General features: G+C 32.1%; 1 protein-coding gene across 3 annotated transcripts; it reads right to left on the reverse strand.

The window, feature by feature from the left end:
* Positions 1-3,529: 3,529 nt before the first annotated feature.
* Positions 3,530-18,018, reverse strand: LOC108561826 (excitatory amino acid transporter). 3 transcript variants are annotated; one of them, XM_017919906.1, is made up of 9 exons: positions 17,489-18,018; positions 7,442-7,597; positions 6,154-6,490; positions 5,842-5,884; positions 5,404-5,501; positions 4,723-5,298; positions 4,527-4,661; positions 4,360-4,465; positions 3,530-4,306 (listed from the first exon to the last, which is right to left on the reverse strand). In XM_017919906.1, the coding sequence occupies exons 2-9, from the start codon at positions 7,578-7,580 to the stop codon at positions 4,190-4,192; spliced, it is 1,551 nt and encodes a 516-aa protein (XP_017775395.1). In that variant the 5' UTR covers positions 7,581-7,597; positions 17,489-18,018; the 3' UTR covers positions 3,530-4,189. The 3 variants fall into 3 exon arrangements, with proteins under 3 accessions (XP_017775395.1, XP_017775393.1, XP_017775394.1); XM_017919904.1 differs by lacking the exon at positions 17,489-18,018 and adding an exon at positions 17,220-17,391; XM_017919905.1 differs by lacking the exon at positions 17,489-18,018 and adding an exon at positions 8,949-9,569.
* Between the last annotated feature and the right edge of the window lie 131 nt (positions 18,019-18,149).

Genomic DNA, 18,149 nt, shown 5'->3' on the forward strand with positions numbered 1-18,149 from the left:
CGTTGTCCGACAGGTCGAAATCTGATTCTCGAAGAATCAGATGTAATTTTCTGTTATTCTTCCTTATTTTTAACAGACGTTCCCTGACATTTGTATCCGATGACATGGGAGATTTATGTTTTTCTGTTTTTCTGCTATTCACATGAAACTCATGTAATTGTTCAATTGGGTCTTCTACTATCACTTTCGTGTGTTCCGTTGGTTGGATCATTTCTTCTAGATCTATCAACCTAAGGTACAGTTCCTCCCAAGCTTCAAATAAATCGTGTACGTTGTTGCAAAAGCGAGTTACCAACTCGCCTATTTCTGTTGGAGTCATCGTTTCTCTGGACTTCTTCATCGAGCTAAAATGCTTGGAGATATTTCCAAAAATATTATAAAATTCTTTTATGTCAATTTTTAAGAAAAAGCCCTTTTTCTGCAATTTCTTCGTAGCCGTTGTGCACGATAAAGAAGGCTTCAACATCTGGATCCTGTTGATTTCATCTTCCATATCCTTCGAGACAAGTATGTGTTCCAGGTTTTCTGCGTAAACGTGAGTTTCCTTAAAATATGACGCTAATTTTTTACCTCCAACTAGTTCTATTCTGCGACATTTCCCGGCTATATTCCTGGCGGCCATCAGCGCGATGTAGTTTAAACGGTGTACTTTCGACATCTCAGAATGTTTTGTACCTTATGACAAACTACCCTGTACATACAATTTCTATTTAGAAAAATCAATTATATTTAATTTTTAATTATAACTATTCACTTTTTTTTTCAAAGACATCGTCTTATATGTATGAAACATATATAAACTCGTCCATGCGAGAGATTTTCCAATTGTTAGAAAAAAACATTGGTAACTGACATGAAAACATTTTGTTTTAAAAACATTTTCAGTTTTTACATTACTTAATTAATAATCAATAATTTCTACATTGATTTTTCCAATTACAGCAAAAAAAATAAATTTACTTGAAAGAAATACATTTTTGTTTTATTTCCACTCATAAATAATGATTATATTTAACGTGGCGGCAATAATTGTACTTTACTAGTAAATATTGTTTTAAATTGTATTGGTTCAGCGAAATACTTATTAAGGGTGTCTATAAAACTAGGATTTTCTTCGTTTTATCGGAAAAGTGTCTATTTACTAGAAAACCTCTCTTCTTTGAATATGAATTACATTTTTGGAACGGAAATTTTGTATTTGCAGTAACAAATATATATTAATAAAACTATTGTTTAATAAATAAGATTGTTAAAACTGAAATTTTGCACATATTATTTTTGAAATAAATAATTTTTCAACATTGAAATTTTATTTGGTTTTTGTTCACAAAAATACATAGATTCATACATTACTTTCAGCCTTACAGTTTTTTATTTAAGCAGCATAAAAATAAGTATGATAAGACTTGTCTGTACAGAGAAAAAAGCGAACATTAATGTATGAAAAATACATTGGAGGAAAAATTGGCAGCTTATTTTTACGAAGTTTGTGAGCACGTGGAAATCAACAAAGTCGAGTCGTTCTCCAGGAAACTTGTGATGAAAACGCATATTATACTGAAGAATTTAATAACATTTTTGGATATTTAATTTTATGGATTTAAATTTTACTTTGGTGAAAAAAGGATTGAAAAGTTCCACAGAAAACCAACAGTGCAAGTTGATAACTCGTTTCTGCACAAACGTCCACGATTAACAACATAGCTTGTACTAAATTCAATTTACTATTCACTAAAATACACAAAGTTAATCAAATACTACACTTTTTAGAGTATTCAATATGTTTTTAATGCATACGGTTTGTAGAAATATCTAAAATTATATTATATACAGCAATATTACAATGCATTGTTAGTTTTAAACAGTACTAATCGACGAAGTAAATACGTAAAAGGAATGAACAAAAAGAGACTTGACTGAATGGCAATTAAATGTATGATCAAAATTTGAATTTTGTTTGTTTCTGAATTGTCAAACCGGACTGAACGAAGCGAGCAGTATTTCTGAAAAATCTGTTATTTTCAAAATAAGAAAAAATATTTAATGTTGGTTTGATTTTATTTTTTATTTACTTATATAATTGCTATAATACTTAATACATAGAAAAGACGAAAATAAAGAAACTACAACTAATTGAAAAGATTATGAAAATAAAAATGATTATACGCATGCAAAATAAAGTTAAAAAAAGAGATATAGAAATAAACTAAATATTTGAATTATATGTAGTAATTGAAGATTTCGTTAAGTTGAATCACCATGAAATTTTTATGACTAACGACCTCCTTGTAGTCTTTAAGAACATCCTGGAAGAAGAATTTCATCTGTTTAGCAATGAAAACGTCCTGATTTTCATCAGGATGATACAGGTTCTTTGTAGCAGAATTCCGTCCTGTTGTGTTTCCTAAGATTTGTAAGATCCTTCCGTTGCCCATGATAGATTTAGTATGCTCACAAATGCTTTCTAATTCTTCCAGCGGATATTTCTCTTCAGTTTTATCATTATTTCTTCCAAAGTATTCAGCCTCGAATTCAGCTCTGCCCAAGCGTCGACTATCTCCTCTACCTGGTGAACCTTCTTCATATCCTTCATGATCACAGGCGTATTTCTTGATACATTGTGAAACTTTTAACAACCGAAAATTGTTAAAAATTTCACAATAAAATTAATTTTAAATAATTCTCACCAAATAACTGACAACGTTACACTTATAGTTTAAAAATATGTTATCATAGCTCGTATAATTGTATCACGTCGTAAGTTGAGAATTTATAATAATCATCGAAAATTCAATATCTTTTCATAGTTTATATCAGTGTTTTTTAAACATTTTTTAATTCATAATTAAACTTGAAAATGACAACTTTCCACATTCAATAAATTTTAGTTTGGAAATACGTAGTCTATATATATAGTCTATACTTCGGCTAGGATGGATTAAGTGTAAACCCTTAAGTATTTTTCATAATGTATCTCCACGTACTCGGAAAAATCTGCCCCAATCTCTCAAGAAATTAAAGAGTATGCGAAGAGGGCACCAATAGCGCAAGTAATATATATTAGTATTGTTTTCTTGAGCGAATGAGGAAGCACATTAAATATTTAACCCTATTGATTTCTTGATGTGAGGCGCAAATTAGATATTTGAGCCCAGGTGCAAGATTTCTTGCTGCACGTAGTCAATACCATTAGTAATGCCACTAGATTGGTCAATATTTATCTCAAACAATATAAAAAAATATATGTATATGAAACAAATAATAGTCATAACATTGCATCTTGAAAATTGAAGAAGGTCATAGGTGTCAGGTTTGGAGGCAGCAATGTACATCTTAAGCAGGTCACAATTATTAATTAGTACTGCCAGGTGGATGATTCATAATATAGAGACATTGCTGAGAACAGACTCTCCACAAAGCATAGCAACATAATTTGATTATTAGCCAGACACATTTAATGAATGTGTAAGCTAAGATCAGATGAAACGATTGATGTGTTATTTTTTGTCAACAAATAAAACGATTGTAATTCAGTGTATTAATTTATTGCTAGTTCAAGTAATTGTTGTTTTCATAATCGTAACTGCTCTAACCTTTTCTTGTCTTTTTTAAATGTATTTTTGTATTTCTAATATTATTATTATTATTAATATGAAAGTAATGAGTGTACGAATTTAATAAACATTATTGCATCATTAGTTATCACTTCAGTTAAATAGTTTCTGCTCCGTACGAAATGCTCCACGAGTTACATCGAGTGTGTGTGTGTGTGTGTTTTTTTTCAAATATTTTTTTTCATTTTATTCTTTTATGTATAATATTTTAAAAATACATTAATAAAATATGCGCATCTATAACAATCATTATTACACTATTAATACTAGTTATTTTTCCCCTCATTCCCTCGTGTCTCTCTCTTTTTTTTTGTTGATGTATACAATATAATATTATAGTAAATATATATACCGATTGGTGGTGTTTTTTTTATTTGTTTGTGTAATATTACCCTAACCGCTAGAGATTAACGGAAATTAAAAGAAGAAAAAATACATAAAAAACCTGGATAAAAAGGATATGGAATCTCAACCAAACGCTCCTTTCAATCATCGGTTGTCTGGTTTCAAAGTTATTGTTGCTGCTAGATTAGTTAATTTCTGATAGATTACAGTTCCAATATGATATACAGTCTCTATATGTTGTTAGTGCCGTTCCGCTTGTCGTCCCTTATCACAATTTCGCTGGGGCCCAGATCCTTGCTGATGGAATTCCTCAGCGAGTTTCCGTCCTCGTAATCCAACGAGGATTCCTGCAAATCATTGTATTAGATTGATGTGTATGTTTGCTACGAGAAATGCGTACCTGTAAGATGGCGTCTGCAGCCATTAATTCTTTCTTGGAGAGGAGTTCAACGACGGCCGCCGCGTAACAATCGCCGAGCATGTTGTTGGTCGTCCGGAAACGATCGCTGCGATCAAAATTGTAATTTGGTTTATAATATAATGTAAGGTTAATAGGTGAATATTTACACAATCCAGTCTACGGCGAAGAGCAGCGAGACGTCTTGGACCGGAGTGTCAATAGCTGAGAGGACCATTAGGAGCAACACTAGGGCTGCGCTTGGTACACTCGCAGATGAAAACGAGGCAGCCGTTGAGGTAAAGCTAAATATGAAGGTTTCGTCTTAAAAAATGAAAACTCGGTGCTTATTAGAATTGTTCTTACCAAACGGTTACCAGTTCCCCGAAACCCAGCTCGATGCCGTTCATCTGAGCGATGAAGACGGAGGCGATTGCCACAAAGAGGGCAGTCCCATCCATGTTGATGTTGCAGCCTATGGGAAGCACGAACCTGGTGATCCGCGTGTCTATTTTCAACTTGTCGTTCATCAGGCGGAAGGTGATAGGAAGTGCTGCAGCCGTCGAGGCCGTCGCGAATGCTGTGCACGTGCTCTGGATGAGCCCTGCGTAGAACTTGAAAGGATTCTTTCGCAGGAATAGCAGATAAATAAGCTGCATGATTATCAGCTGGTAGATGAAGACGCCGAGAACGACGGTAGCGATGAAGCACGCAAGATTCGAGATTACAAGCGCCAGGTCGTTCACGGAAAGGATCTTTCCAGCGATCACGCTGCTTATGCCGAACGGCGTCAGCCACATCACGCCAGTCACGAACTTCATGACAACCTCGAAGGTGACGGTGAAGAATTCGATCACCACCTTGCTCTTCTCCCCGAGCGTTCCCAGAATCGTTCCGAAGATCAAGCAGAAGAACACAATGCCCAGAGTGTTAGTTCCAGCTCTAAACAACATCGAAAGTTAATAAAACCAATTTGATAAACGAAATTGAAAGATCTATTACTATTTCAACTTTCAAGTATTGAATTTTAATGGTAAGTCACGTTACCTGTAATTGATCTGCCTCTCCGTGAGCTCGGAGCTATCGAACGTGCCATTCTCCGCGTTGAACGTGACCACGGACGTGTTGATGTAAGCCGTATGCGCCTGCAAATACACCACGACAACCGTTAAAGAGAATATACATAGCATCTTTTCTAATATATATATATTATTTAATAAAATAATACGACCAAAAAGTTGCAATGATCGGGAACAAAAACAAAATTAATTAAATATAACAAACAGAAGAAAAAAATATACATTAATTAATAAAAAAAATAATATTTTTTTATTAATTGAATTTCATTACTTACTGCAAAATTGTGTGTTTTTTTTATTATCAATATTATAATTATTATGTTCAAAATTTGCTTTTTTTTTCATTTTTGTTTGATAGAGAAAACATTTTTTTGTGGTTGCAGCACACGGCAAGCAGCACACCTACCTGCTGGAAAGTGGCTTGAAATATATTATCAGCTACGATGTTTCTAGAAATAAATTAAATTCAGCAGAACAATTTTAAAAAGCGAGAAAAAGGTCGGTGTTTAAGTGTTAAGGAACAACAATAACAACAACATCAGTAACGACAATATCAGAGACGAATAGATATATAAACTATACTTGAGATTGATTTGAATTTTAGTGGAGGTGTTTGTGTGTGTTCGTATGCGTGTTATGTATATGTGTGTTATGTAATACTTTGAAGAAGAGGAGAAAGAGATTGCGAGAATCCTCGAGAGAGGGTAAATGTGATCACCTTCCTAGATCCAGGAGGCTGTCGAGCATGCTGGTGGCGCCTCTGTTCTCGGTGCCGTCTCCTAAAGTTTCTTTGAGTCCTGGATGACCGGGATGTATGATCGTTACCAGGACGACTCCAAGGATGGCGTTGATGATGGACGTAATCAGGAAGTAGATGAGCGTCCTGACGGCGATCCGGCCGTTGAGCTTAGCGTTCAGGCTGGCACTTCCTGCCACCAGACTCGAGATGATCAGCGGAAGGATGATCAGCTTGAGCAGTCGCATGAAGAGCTCACCCGGATACGAGATCAGCATGATCGAGCTCTGCGAAAGGTTGCACGGCCTCAATCCAAAACCTGCATAGCAATCGCAAATGTAGTCTCCGTTTATAAAGCACGAACGCTTCACGTCCAAGCGAACAAATCGATCGCGAATTGCAAAAAGAACGAAGAAAAAAACAATATTGCCCCAAGTTGCCAAAACATTATGCAATCTCCATAGTAACAAGCCCAACTTCTAATCTCATTGGTTGCGGCGGCTGCGATACGCGTGACCGGTCATGGAATTTAATTAACGTCCATTTGGTACAATCACCTGGGTGCATTCGAACGACCCCAATCGCATCAAAATTGCCAACCTTCCATACATATCAAAATATTCATACATTTAATATGATTATAATGATGAATCCATAACGCAAATATAAGAAAAAAGGTAATGAAAAAACAAAAACTTAAAAAAAAAATCCAATAATTTAAGTCATTTACATTGTGACGTTCTAATTGAAAGTAATTAACGAAAGATACCACACGTGGCACATCAATATTCAATTAAAAGACAATTGCTTTGAGACTCGTGCATTTAATAATTTGAGGATCACATGACTTTAAGTCATTTGCAGTTATATGTGAATGGCGGATGCGCCGGGAATTAAGTGTCATTAGTTTTTTTTTCTATCGTTTTGTGTCCATTATTTGTTTTCCCTAAATTTGTTTATAAATAGTATATTTCGACCCATGGGCTCATCGATTTTGCCGCTTACGTCAAATGGAAAACAATATGGTAACCATTAGCAACGGGACCCACGAAAATTTCCACGATGGTTTTAATGTATGCACGTAATAGTACAATGCAATCAGCGGCTATTTATAGAAGTCGGAAAGTGGATGAGAAAATCGCGATTCATTCATGGGGAAAAACACGCGAAAAGCCTCGGACGTCACAGAGGGTTGTTAAATCAATTTCTTTTCTCCGAAGAAAAAAAGAATAACGAATGGAAGAAACGATCGAATGAATGAATTAATTACCTATGATGGCGCCGATCGCAACCCCAAGCAGCGTCCCAAGGAGGAGCAGGTTCTCCGACATCCACTTCTTTGCGCCGGTCATCTCCTTTTTGTCCGAATGTTCTGTACATTCGATCTTGACGGTATTCTCCTCGGGCATTTTGGCGAACAGATACTCTGAAAGAAAATAAACCAATAACATTAGTTCAGAATTGCATACGAATGTGAATACAAGATTAAAAATAAAATTATAATCAAAACATCAACAATAACAAATTGTTGGAAGCAGATTCTTTTTTTTTCTTTGATACCGAAAATAAGACGTCACAAATTTGGTTGGAAGTCAAATAGATGACTAAAAATAGATGGATTCCGAAAAAGGGTGATGCATAAGCGAAGAAAATATATCAAATAATAAACAACCACCGCACAAACGCGTTAAGAACTTTGTATCCAATTATACGGATTTAGACTAACGTTGACGTAGCTTTATATATATTTTTTATTTTCTTTTTCTCGCTACTTTTCTTGTAAACCACAATAATCGCAATTTGAATTCCTTGGAAAATGCGCAAATGTAACTTAAGTACAACCCACAAAATTATAAAGAAATGTGACCAGGCGCATCCACCTTAAAATAGCAATTTTTTGTAAAAATTTAGTTAAACAAAACATTATCAAAAAGATTAAATAATTAGTAAATATATTGATTTCAATAGTAAATGAATTTTTCAATTATTACTAATAAAATAATAGTAGAAAAATACCATTATTTCTATAAAAAGAAAATAAGTCGATTTAAATAATTAGTAAATACACCAACATTCATAGAAACACCGATAATTTATAATCGATAATTAATAACTTTTTTCATTTTTTAGTAATACAATAATATACAAAGTAAACAATACCTGGTGTCTGTCATAATAACAATATTAAGTAATTTCAATAATTAGTAAGACATTAATGGAAATACCGACAATTTATAATTTGATTTCAATAATTATTAAATTATCCTTTGCAGCAGTTAACTCTTTCTTTTATTATTATTGTATGAAAATGTTACAATAAAGATTATTACTAAATTAGAGACCACGTTGTTACTATGGCAATACGCAATCTAAAGTGGATAACAATTGCAGACAATTAATTGTTTGATCGTTGAATAGCGTGCGAATCGAGATGACTTTAAAATAACTTTGAATTTCAAGTATTGGCAAACTATTTCATTGGAGAAATGTAAGGAAATATTATCGATTACGGTTAATTGTTAGTTGGAAACGCGAAAGTATGAATATACAGATAACGATATCAATGTAAATCAGCAAAGTCATTGATTCCGATATATAAAACATAGCCGGCGTGGTGCGAAAAGCATGAATTTAAAAACCATTATGTTTAAATACGAGCATAAATTTGAAAAAAATATATGTAAGAACAAATCTAATGTTTTGAAAAAGAAAATGTAAATTGAAGACGTAATTTAATAAATATTGTTGTATAAGTTGGTGGTGGATTGGAATGTTACCAGAAAAACGTGAAGTATCTTCCATAGCACGTGATAATCGAAATTGAAGCAGCCTCTTGTTTGCGTCCCCGTTTTAGGGAAGATGATCGACTCGGCGCTTCCTCCGATCGGACTGAACTCCGATGGCAACTCTGCTTCCTCTTCTTCCACCGCCGCTGACGACGACGATGATGATTGTAATGACGACGACGGTGACGATACCTCCGCCTGCGCCTCTTCCTCCTCCTCTTGCTCTTCCCGATCGCTGCTTCCGTTGCCGCTGTCCCTTGACAGTTGCGGTGATGGTATTATTGTTATCGCTTGTTATTTGTTGTTGTTATTATAGTTGCCAGGCAGCGCACGTGACCCCGTTGTTATTCGGCGATTGGGGTGGTGGTGGTGGAACTACGAATTTGCTTTTGTCCTTCCGGTGGAAAATGGTTGTACTTAGCTTTCTCTCTTCAGCTTCTCCTATTTATCTCTCTGTCTCGTTTCCTTCTGTCTGTTGGTGCTAAGTGCTGTGCTTTCTGCGTGTGCTGGGAGCCCTGGCGCTGAACGACTGACAGTATTTGCGTTCGGTTCGGTCTGATCGATTTTCGGTAGGACGTCAGGAGGTGTGCGAGTTGCAATCGTGAGGGTCACACCCCTCCGACCCCCTCTTCCTGGAATCGATCCGCTCGACGGCGACGACGACGTCGCAACCCTCCAACTCCCAACCCGATGCATCCATTGCATCCATATCACACAAAAAAAACTAATCAAATCGAGCGCAACAACTACCATTCCGAATTATTTAGTAACGAAGAAACTCATAACACCAAATATTTCATCTTTGAACTACTCAAAGACCCAAAGGAAGCGAATTTTCTTGACAACAAGTTGTTGCATTCAACGTGAGCGTGCATTTTCTCTACTCCGCATATAAAAATCATCAGCTGACATTCTCATTTTGAAATCAAATAACTCGAATATTAATTTAATTCCAATTTATATTCTTTGATTGATTTGTTTATAATCAATAATTGGATGTGATAACTTAAAGGATTGGTGGATTGAACTTTTCAAGGTTGATGCAATGGCATCGAACCATCCCAGACGATGCTGGTAATTGAAATCGAGACGAACTCACGTTTCGGCTTTAATTATTCGCATGCGACACAAAAATAAATAATTGTACGAAGATGATATATGTGATTGTGAAGACACGCAATAAAATAACAACGACAAAAAAATAAACGTGAAATAATAGTAATAAAATATAAACGCAGTCTCTTTTTTGACGTGGAGCACGCGAAGTGTAATTATGACAGATTCAAAATCAATCTCGCACCATTCATAATTCAATATCCAAACGTTTTACATGTCAACGATTTAAGCCGATTATTTGTATAAATAAACAAAAAGTCAACTGTCACATTGTCAATATGATGAAATGTTAAAAGCGAATTATTTAAATTATGGCAATTGAAATTTTGTATGATGAAATTGAATACAATTTAAAACATTCAAAACAACTGGAATAATTATTAATCGAGTGATTTTATAACCTTTCAATAATCAAAAATCCCATTAATTGACACTTACAAAATTGTGCAACAATGAAACGTCAAATGCGAATCATTTACTTATTTATTATTGCTGTGAATCAATTAAAATGAATCAATCAAATAACAAACATCTCGCATAACGAGTCATTCGCTTAACGAAAAAACAAATTATAACAAAAATGACTCACATAACGAGTGACGATGACATGTCCCGAATTGTGCGCATGCTAAATCATTTTACAAACTTATGTTCAGACATTTATATGTGATTTTGTCTGCAAAGTTTAGTAACTTTTGCAAAAAAAAATAATAGTTACTTAATTTGAAAAGTCAAATATAGATAAATGTCAATAATCAAATGAAAATCCTTTATTCAGTTACATATTTTCATTAAACCCAATTTGGGCAAAAAGGCTTTCGACCTAAGTTTCTTTTTGTTGCAAATAATTGAGTGATTTAATTGTTATCTGATTTGAAAAAACAAATGTTGAGATATGTCACCAAATAATTGAAATTATTAAAAGTCGTCCGAATTTTGTTTTATTAGTATTATATGGAAAATGTTTAATTTTGTTTTCTGTTGCAATAAAAAATAAATAAAAATTACATAGTAAGTATAATGTAAAATATTGTTGATAAAAGTGCATATGTACATACATAACAGTATCTAATAATTAATATTTTGAATTTAAATTTTCTGTAAAAATAAATATAAAGAATTGTTAAACCAAATATTATTCTAGTAATTTCTTTATTATATGATAAACCCGAATGTGATCAAATAATTAACATTCGTAAAAATAATTATTATTGAAATAATTTTCGATGACATTTAGACATTGTTAACACGAATGTCTTCAAATAATCGACATTTTAGAAATTATTATGTTAATCATTAAAAATTTGTCAATAAATTATTTTGAACAAATAATTTAAATTTAACCCGAATGTCGTCAAATAATTGAACTTTTTGATAAATTTCTTTGGGTTAATCAAATAACCTAAATGTCATCAAATTATTTACAATTTAGAAATTGTTTAAACATGAAAATCAATAAAAAAATTGACAATAATAAAGTTTTGCGATAAAAAATATATATATATAACTCCAGTAATTTCCTTATCATGAAATAATTTACAAATTGGAAATTTTTAAACGATGCAAATCATTGAAAGTTTGACATATAATTATCATTCTGTTAATTATCAAGCAATCAAAAAAAATATGCAAATTACTGAAATTATCGCATTAGGGAAATTGATGAATATCTAATATTAGAAATTATCAAACTATTATACAATCATTTGCAATAAATTCGATAATAAAATAAACCATCAATAATAATTGTTTGCTAAATGTTGTGTAAATTGATAATATTTAAAATAAATGTCATTTATTTATTGGTATAATTGTCAACTGTTTTGTAGGGTAAGAAATATCATCAAATAATTGATATTTTGTTAATTATTAAGCGATCAATACACAAATACCAATAATGTAATATATTGTAATTGGAAAATGAATAGACATAAAATCTCTTTAAGAAGACACGGAATATACCACCTTTTTAACAGTAGGACATTATTATAATTTTCTAGTAAATGTCCAGGAAAGAGAAATTATCCTTTAATTTGCTTGGTATGTCAATTTGATGTTGATTCAGTTGACGTAGTTGTCTGATTCAGTTGTCTAGAAATTTGTTAAGGAATTTGTGGCCCCTCAAAGAGTTAAGATTAAATTTTGAGAGATATCATAAAATAATTTGCATTTTGTCAACTACGAAATTATCAAAAGTCAAATGCAAATATTTTATTGCAAATGATTATTTGCTAAATGTTGTGTAAATTGATGATATTCAAAGTCAATGTCGATTGGTCGCTTTTGGTAATCGATAGTCGAGTGAAAACGGTGAATGGAAAAGCTCCATGGACGATAAATTATTCAGGATTAATTTTGGACGTTATCCATTAACGGAAAATTTTCGTCGCCATCGTATGGTACGCGCAATCAATTAGGCGCAACTAAATATTTTCCACCAAAAAAAACACAAATTAAATTACATAATGTAATTGCTTGCGAGTAAACAGAAGAAAAATGAAATTAATTTATAATGATAATGTTAAAAATAATTTGAATAATTTTAGTGTTCGTAGGAGGCGATTCTTCTTCTTTAGATCTTTGAATTGGAATGCAAAGGTTCTTTTGTTTGTTTATGGAAAGCTGTTGCTCGACTTTGGTAACATTCAATTAGTAGGAGTAATTTCGCGTACTAAAAATAGCGAGAAAATCCGCAACGGAAATAAACGATGGATACGCGACGGGAGAAGTGAGCTCTGGATCGCCAGGAACGCGACGAGACACGCGCTTCTAATATTTGCGTATGGCCAAAGGGGAGCGAAGGGGCACTACGACCGTGACGACGACGACGTCGACGTCGTCAGCAACAGAACAAAAAAGAAAACAACATCACGAACACTCTAATTAAAACCACTTTAATGCTTTAAAATTTTCGAACGACAATAACAACTACAACTAGAATGAAAAAAAAAACGCAACTAATAACAAGCAACGCGCACAATTAAACTGGAGATATATTGGAGAGCGTGCCGCCAATTATAATGATGGACAAACATTTTAACAAACAAAAAGCGCATCACTTAACAGTCTGCCAAATCAAACAAGATCATTGCGAAACCGTCAAAGTAACAAATGTAATGTCAACATCAATTAATCAATTAGTGCGATCCGATGATAATTGAGTATTTCTATTTTCGACGTGTTGACCATTTGAATATAAAGAATATTCTACAATTTAAATTTAAATATGTTTAAGAAAATCGAATTCGCAAATAAAATCAATTGAAAAAACACAATATTATTGGAATAATTTCTGCTTTATTTTTGTTGACCATTAAAATATTCTCCAATTTACATATAAAAAGATGAATTTATTGAAACCAAAAAGCTAATATTTCCAACGAGTTGATTATTTCAACATAATGAAAGCCAATATTCTAGAATTTATGTTTCTTGAATTCTTCTTACAAAATCAATTGAAAAACGCGATATTATTGGAATCATTTTTTCTGTGTTGATTTCTCCAATTTACAGATAAAAGATGTATTTATTGAAACTGAGAAGCTCATATTACCAACGTGTAGACTATTTGAACATAAAGAAAGCCAATATTCTACAAGTTATGTTTCTTGAATTCATCATACAAAATCAGTTGAACGCGACATTATTGGAATAATTTTTATTTTGTTGATTTTTTTAAATTTTCAATTTGTTGATTATTAAAATATTCTCCAATTTACAGATAAAAAGATGTATTTATTGAAATTGAGAACCAACGTGTAGACCATTTGAACATAAAGAAAACAATATTCTAAAATTTATATTTCTATAATTCTTCTTATAATATCAATTAAAAAAACGCGAGATTATTGGCATATTCTACTTTGTTGTGTTTTTTATATAATTTTCAATTTGAATATAAAGAAAGCCAATATTCTACAATCTACAGCGCAACAAAAACATTAATTAAGATATATTTATGAAAATCGAATGCTCTTACAAAAGCAATTGAAAAACACATCATAATTGAAATCATTTCTACTATGTTTTCAACTCTTATAAAATCAATTGAAGAAACGCGACATTATTGAAATAATTTCTATTTTTTTTATTTTTGTTGACCATTAATACTCCAAATTACAGATAAAAGATGTATTTATTGAAAGAAAGTCAATATTCTACAATTTATGGTGCTTGAATGCTTCTACAAAATCAATTGAAAAATCTCGACATTATTAGAATAATTTCTCCTTTGTTAATTTTTTTTTTTGTAATTTTCAATTTGTTGATCATTAAAATATTCTCCAATTTACAGATAAAAAGATGTATTTATTCAAACCAAGAAGCTCATATTTCCAAAGTGTTGACTATTTGAACATAAAGAAAGCCAATATTCTACAATTGATGTTGCTTGAATGCTCTTACAAAATCAATTGAAAAAAAAACATGACATTGTTGGAATAATTTCTACTTTGTTGATTTTTTTGTAATTCTCAATTCGTTGATCTTTAAATTATTCTTCAATTTACAGATAAAAGGATATATTTATTGAAACTGAGAAGCTCATATTTCCAACGTGTTGACTATTTGAACATAAAGAAAGCCAATATTCTACAAGTTATGTTTCTTGAATTCATCATACAAAATCAATTGAAAAAAGCGACATTATTGGCATCATTTTTATTTTGTTGATTTTTTTAAATTTTCAATTTGTTGATTATTAAAATATTCTCCAATTTACAGATAAAAAGATGTATTTATTGAAATTGAGAACCAACGTATTGACCATTTCAACATAAAGAAAACCAATATTCTAAAATTTATATTTCTAGAATTCTTCTTATAATATGAATTGAAAAAACGCGACATTATTGACATATTCTACTTTGTTGTGTTTTTTTATATAATTTTAAATTTGAATATAAAGAAAGCCAATATTCTACAATCTACAGCGAAACAAAAACATTAATTAAGACATATTTATGATAATCGGATGCTCTTACAAAAGCAATTGAAAAACACAACATAATTGGAATAATTTCGACTTTGTTTCTTTTTAATTTTCAATTTGTATTTTGGTCATTTGTTGCAATTTTTATTATTATATTATTATTTAAAATATTCTTCAATTTACAGATAAAAAGATGTATTTTCTGAAACTGAGAAACTCAACTAAAATAATTAGAAAGAAATAATTATAACACTTCAATCATCCAATGTTTGGTAAATTTCTTATATATATTTTTAATTATATAATAATAATATATATAATAATATCGCATAGTGCGGGCAATCGGTTTAAAACCGGACTTTAAAACAGACTTGACTGATAATTTTTGTGTACTTATTTTTATTTTGCTTAATAAAACTGTACGAGGTATTGTTGTATTTCTTAAACATAATTCGATTAGAGCGCAAAAGTGTTAATGAAAAATATCATATTCAGAATTTGGTAAACGGTTGTTCTATTTTTAATTTGTTGATCATTTGTTGTTTACATATATTTATGAATCTAAGATTCATCTACAAACTATTTTGGAAATAAACTATCTAATGCGGAAATTCCTATTCAACGAATCTATTTTTAATGTGTTGACTATTTAAATATTCTCCAAGTCAAAGAGAAAAACATAAATGAAATATGTCTGAAACTTTGCGAAATTTTTAATTTGTACATCATATTAATATAATATATATTTATTAAATTCAGAAAGAGTATCAAAATAAATTGGAAAGAAATAATCTTATTAGATCATTTTTTATAAAGATATTGGTAAATGATTTTTCTATTTTTAATATGTTCAGAGTATTTAAATATTTTCCAATGCAAAGAGCAAAAAATGATTTAGATATATGTCTCAAAATGCATCCCTTGGCATATCAACCAAATTAAAGAGTAATTCCTCTCTCCTGGACATTTTCTAGAAAATTCTAGTACATTGCGTGTCTCACGGTCCCTGAAAAAGTTAAAGTGAGATACATCTTCCAAAAAAAAAATAGATTAATTAACAATTCCTCTATGAAGCTTTTTTTCTTTGTTAACAACTTCAATATTCACAAATTTACAGAGGACATAAAATGAGAAGAGGAGTATCAAAATAAATTTTCTTATTGATACAATTTCTAGAGACATATTGGGAATTTTTAACGTTTTGATTATTTAATTCCTATACAAAAATTGTTAAATTATTTTTAATGTTTTAACTATTTTCCAATGTCCAGAAAAAAATGCTCATAAATATCATTCCGAAAATCCTTTCGACAAAATTAATTGAAGTTAGCTGCTGCCACATGACGAAAATATAATCTTTATCGTATTCGTTTTTTTTGTTCTTTGAATGGTTACATTAAATAAAGTAAATAAGTGAAAATATCTATAAAGGTAGATTAATATAATTTTATACAGTTTAATATATTTCATTCTTATATTATATAGCGCCTAGGTAAACGTGGATGGCATTGAAATTATCTCTTTAACACATTTAAATATTTCGAAAACGTTATCAACATTTGTTAGATAAGTGTTATCAGCAATTAAAACACAAAAAGGAGAGAATAACAATTAAAAAACAACAACAACAAATGAAACAAATTTCGTAAAGAACTGCGACAGACCAAACAAGTGCAAGTGACGAAAACGAATGGAAGAGACGAACACTTTCCGTTTCGAAGCGCACTCGAAAGATAGACAGCTTGCATAATAATACTTACTTGATGTAAGCACGTGCGCGCGGTTAGGGAAGAGAGACACAATGGTTAGCAGAAGAGGGATGGAAAACTAATGTGTTTGTATTTGAATTTCGTTACATGTTGTGTATATTTTTTGTATGCGCGTTTATAAATAAAACTTCGCCGGGAATGTCGGGCCAACTGGACGGGCTTTAAGGCCACTTTCCGACGACACTGATTGAGCGGAATTAATGAGGTGTGGGATTATTTATAATAAGAAATTTGTTAAAAAAAATATATTAAGAATGATAAGGTTGGAAGGAAAGAGAAAATAAAACTGGACGTTCGAAGACGGTGAAATTTCTGGAGAGGGGGGAAAATTGTTTCTCCCTAAAGACGAATCGATTTCCGAATTGTACAAACAAAGTTGTATTTGCATAAGCGCGTCTTTCGCTTCATCTACAATTGTGATTGTCTAACATTTATATCAGGACTTACTTAGGCTGTCGATGTTAGAGCGGTTTTTCGTAGCACACTGGAACGAAATTAACATACGTCTATATAAATCTCCAGATAAGCGGTCTTAAATAATTAATCCTTCAGTCAATCCATTTGAGTGCCTTAAAAATCTCATGCACGACCAATTCTTGTTTGTTTTGTTCTCTCTCATTCTCCATGTTTTCTTTTACGAAATGAATTGGTAGACGGCGACTAACACGCGATGCCTCGCGAATTGAACGCAATTGATTCGCTACAAGTTTAATTACCTCTAATTCGCCTTTGTTTCCTTTCTTCTTTGTTTCTATCTTTTGCGAGTTTGTTGCAACTACCTCTTCGCAAGGGGACAACAATTATTGGTGATGGTGGAGCAGCGGCAAAGACGTTCGTGGCCCCAAGGTGGTTTCATTCCTGGGGGCTGACGGTATACGGATTTTCTCCCGGCGAAGCAAGAAACTCTCGAAATGTTAGGGAAACGCGTCGCGAATGATCGCAATCTCTAAACTGCGCTCCCGGAAAGAAAAATCAAATACAAATTGAAAATAATAAATTATAAATACGTGTACATATATGTTTGAGTGTGACTGTGTGTGTGTGAGTTGTATCCCCGCTCGGGTATTTATTGGCACCGGGACGGACGCTGAACCTGCGAAAAGGCTGGGAGGGATCGCAGTTAAAATTAAAAATTACCGCGCGAAGAACGAAAAACAAAAAAAAATACAAGGAAAACGGTAGCAGACAATTAGCCGAAATTAAAAATAAACGTTTCGCGTAATGCGCGAAATCGTAATAATTCGCTTTGGCCAACTAGAAGCAAAGTTTAAATTTGTTTATGGTTACGCAACGGTGGCACAATTGCAGCCCGCAAAACAAAATTCGACCAGAAGTCGATAGAAAGAAGAAAAGAGAAAATAAAAGTTGCGATGGACG

The sequence above is a fragment of the Nicrophorus vespilloides genome, unplaced genomic scaffold (assembly GCF_001412225.1).
Source record: "Nicrophorus vespilloides isolate i.1.1-1 unplaced genomic scaffold, Nicve_v1.0, whole genome shotgun sequence".
In the NCBI taxonomy this organism is placed as follows: Eukaryota; Metazoa; Arthropoda; class Insecta; order Coleoptera; family Silphidae; genus Nicrophorus; species Nicrophorus vespilloides.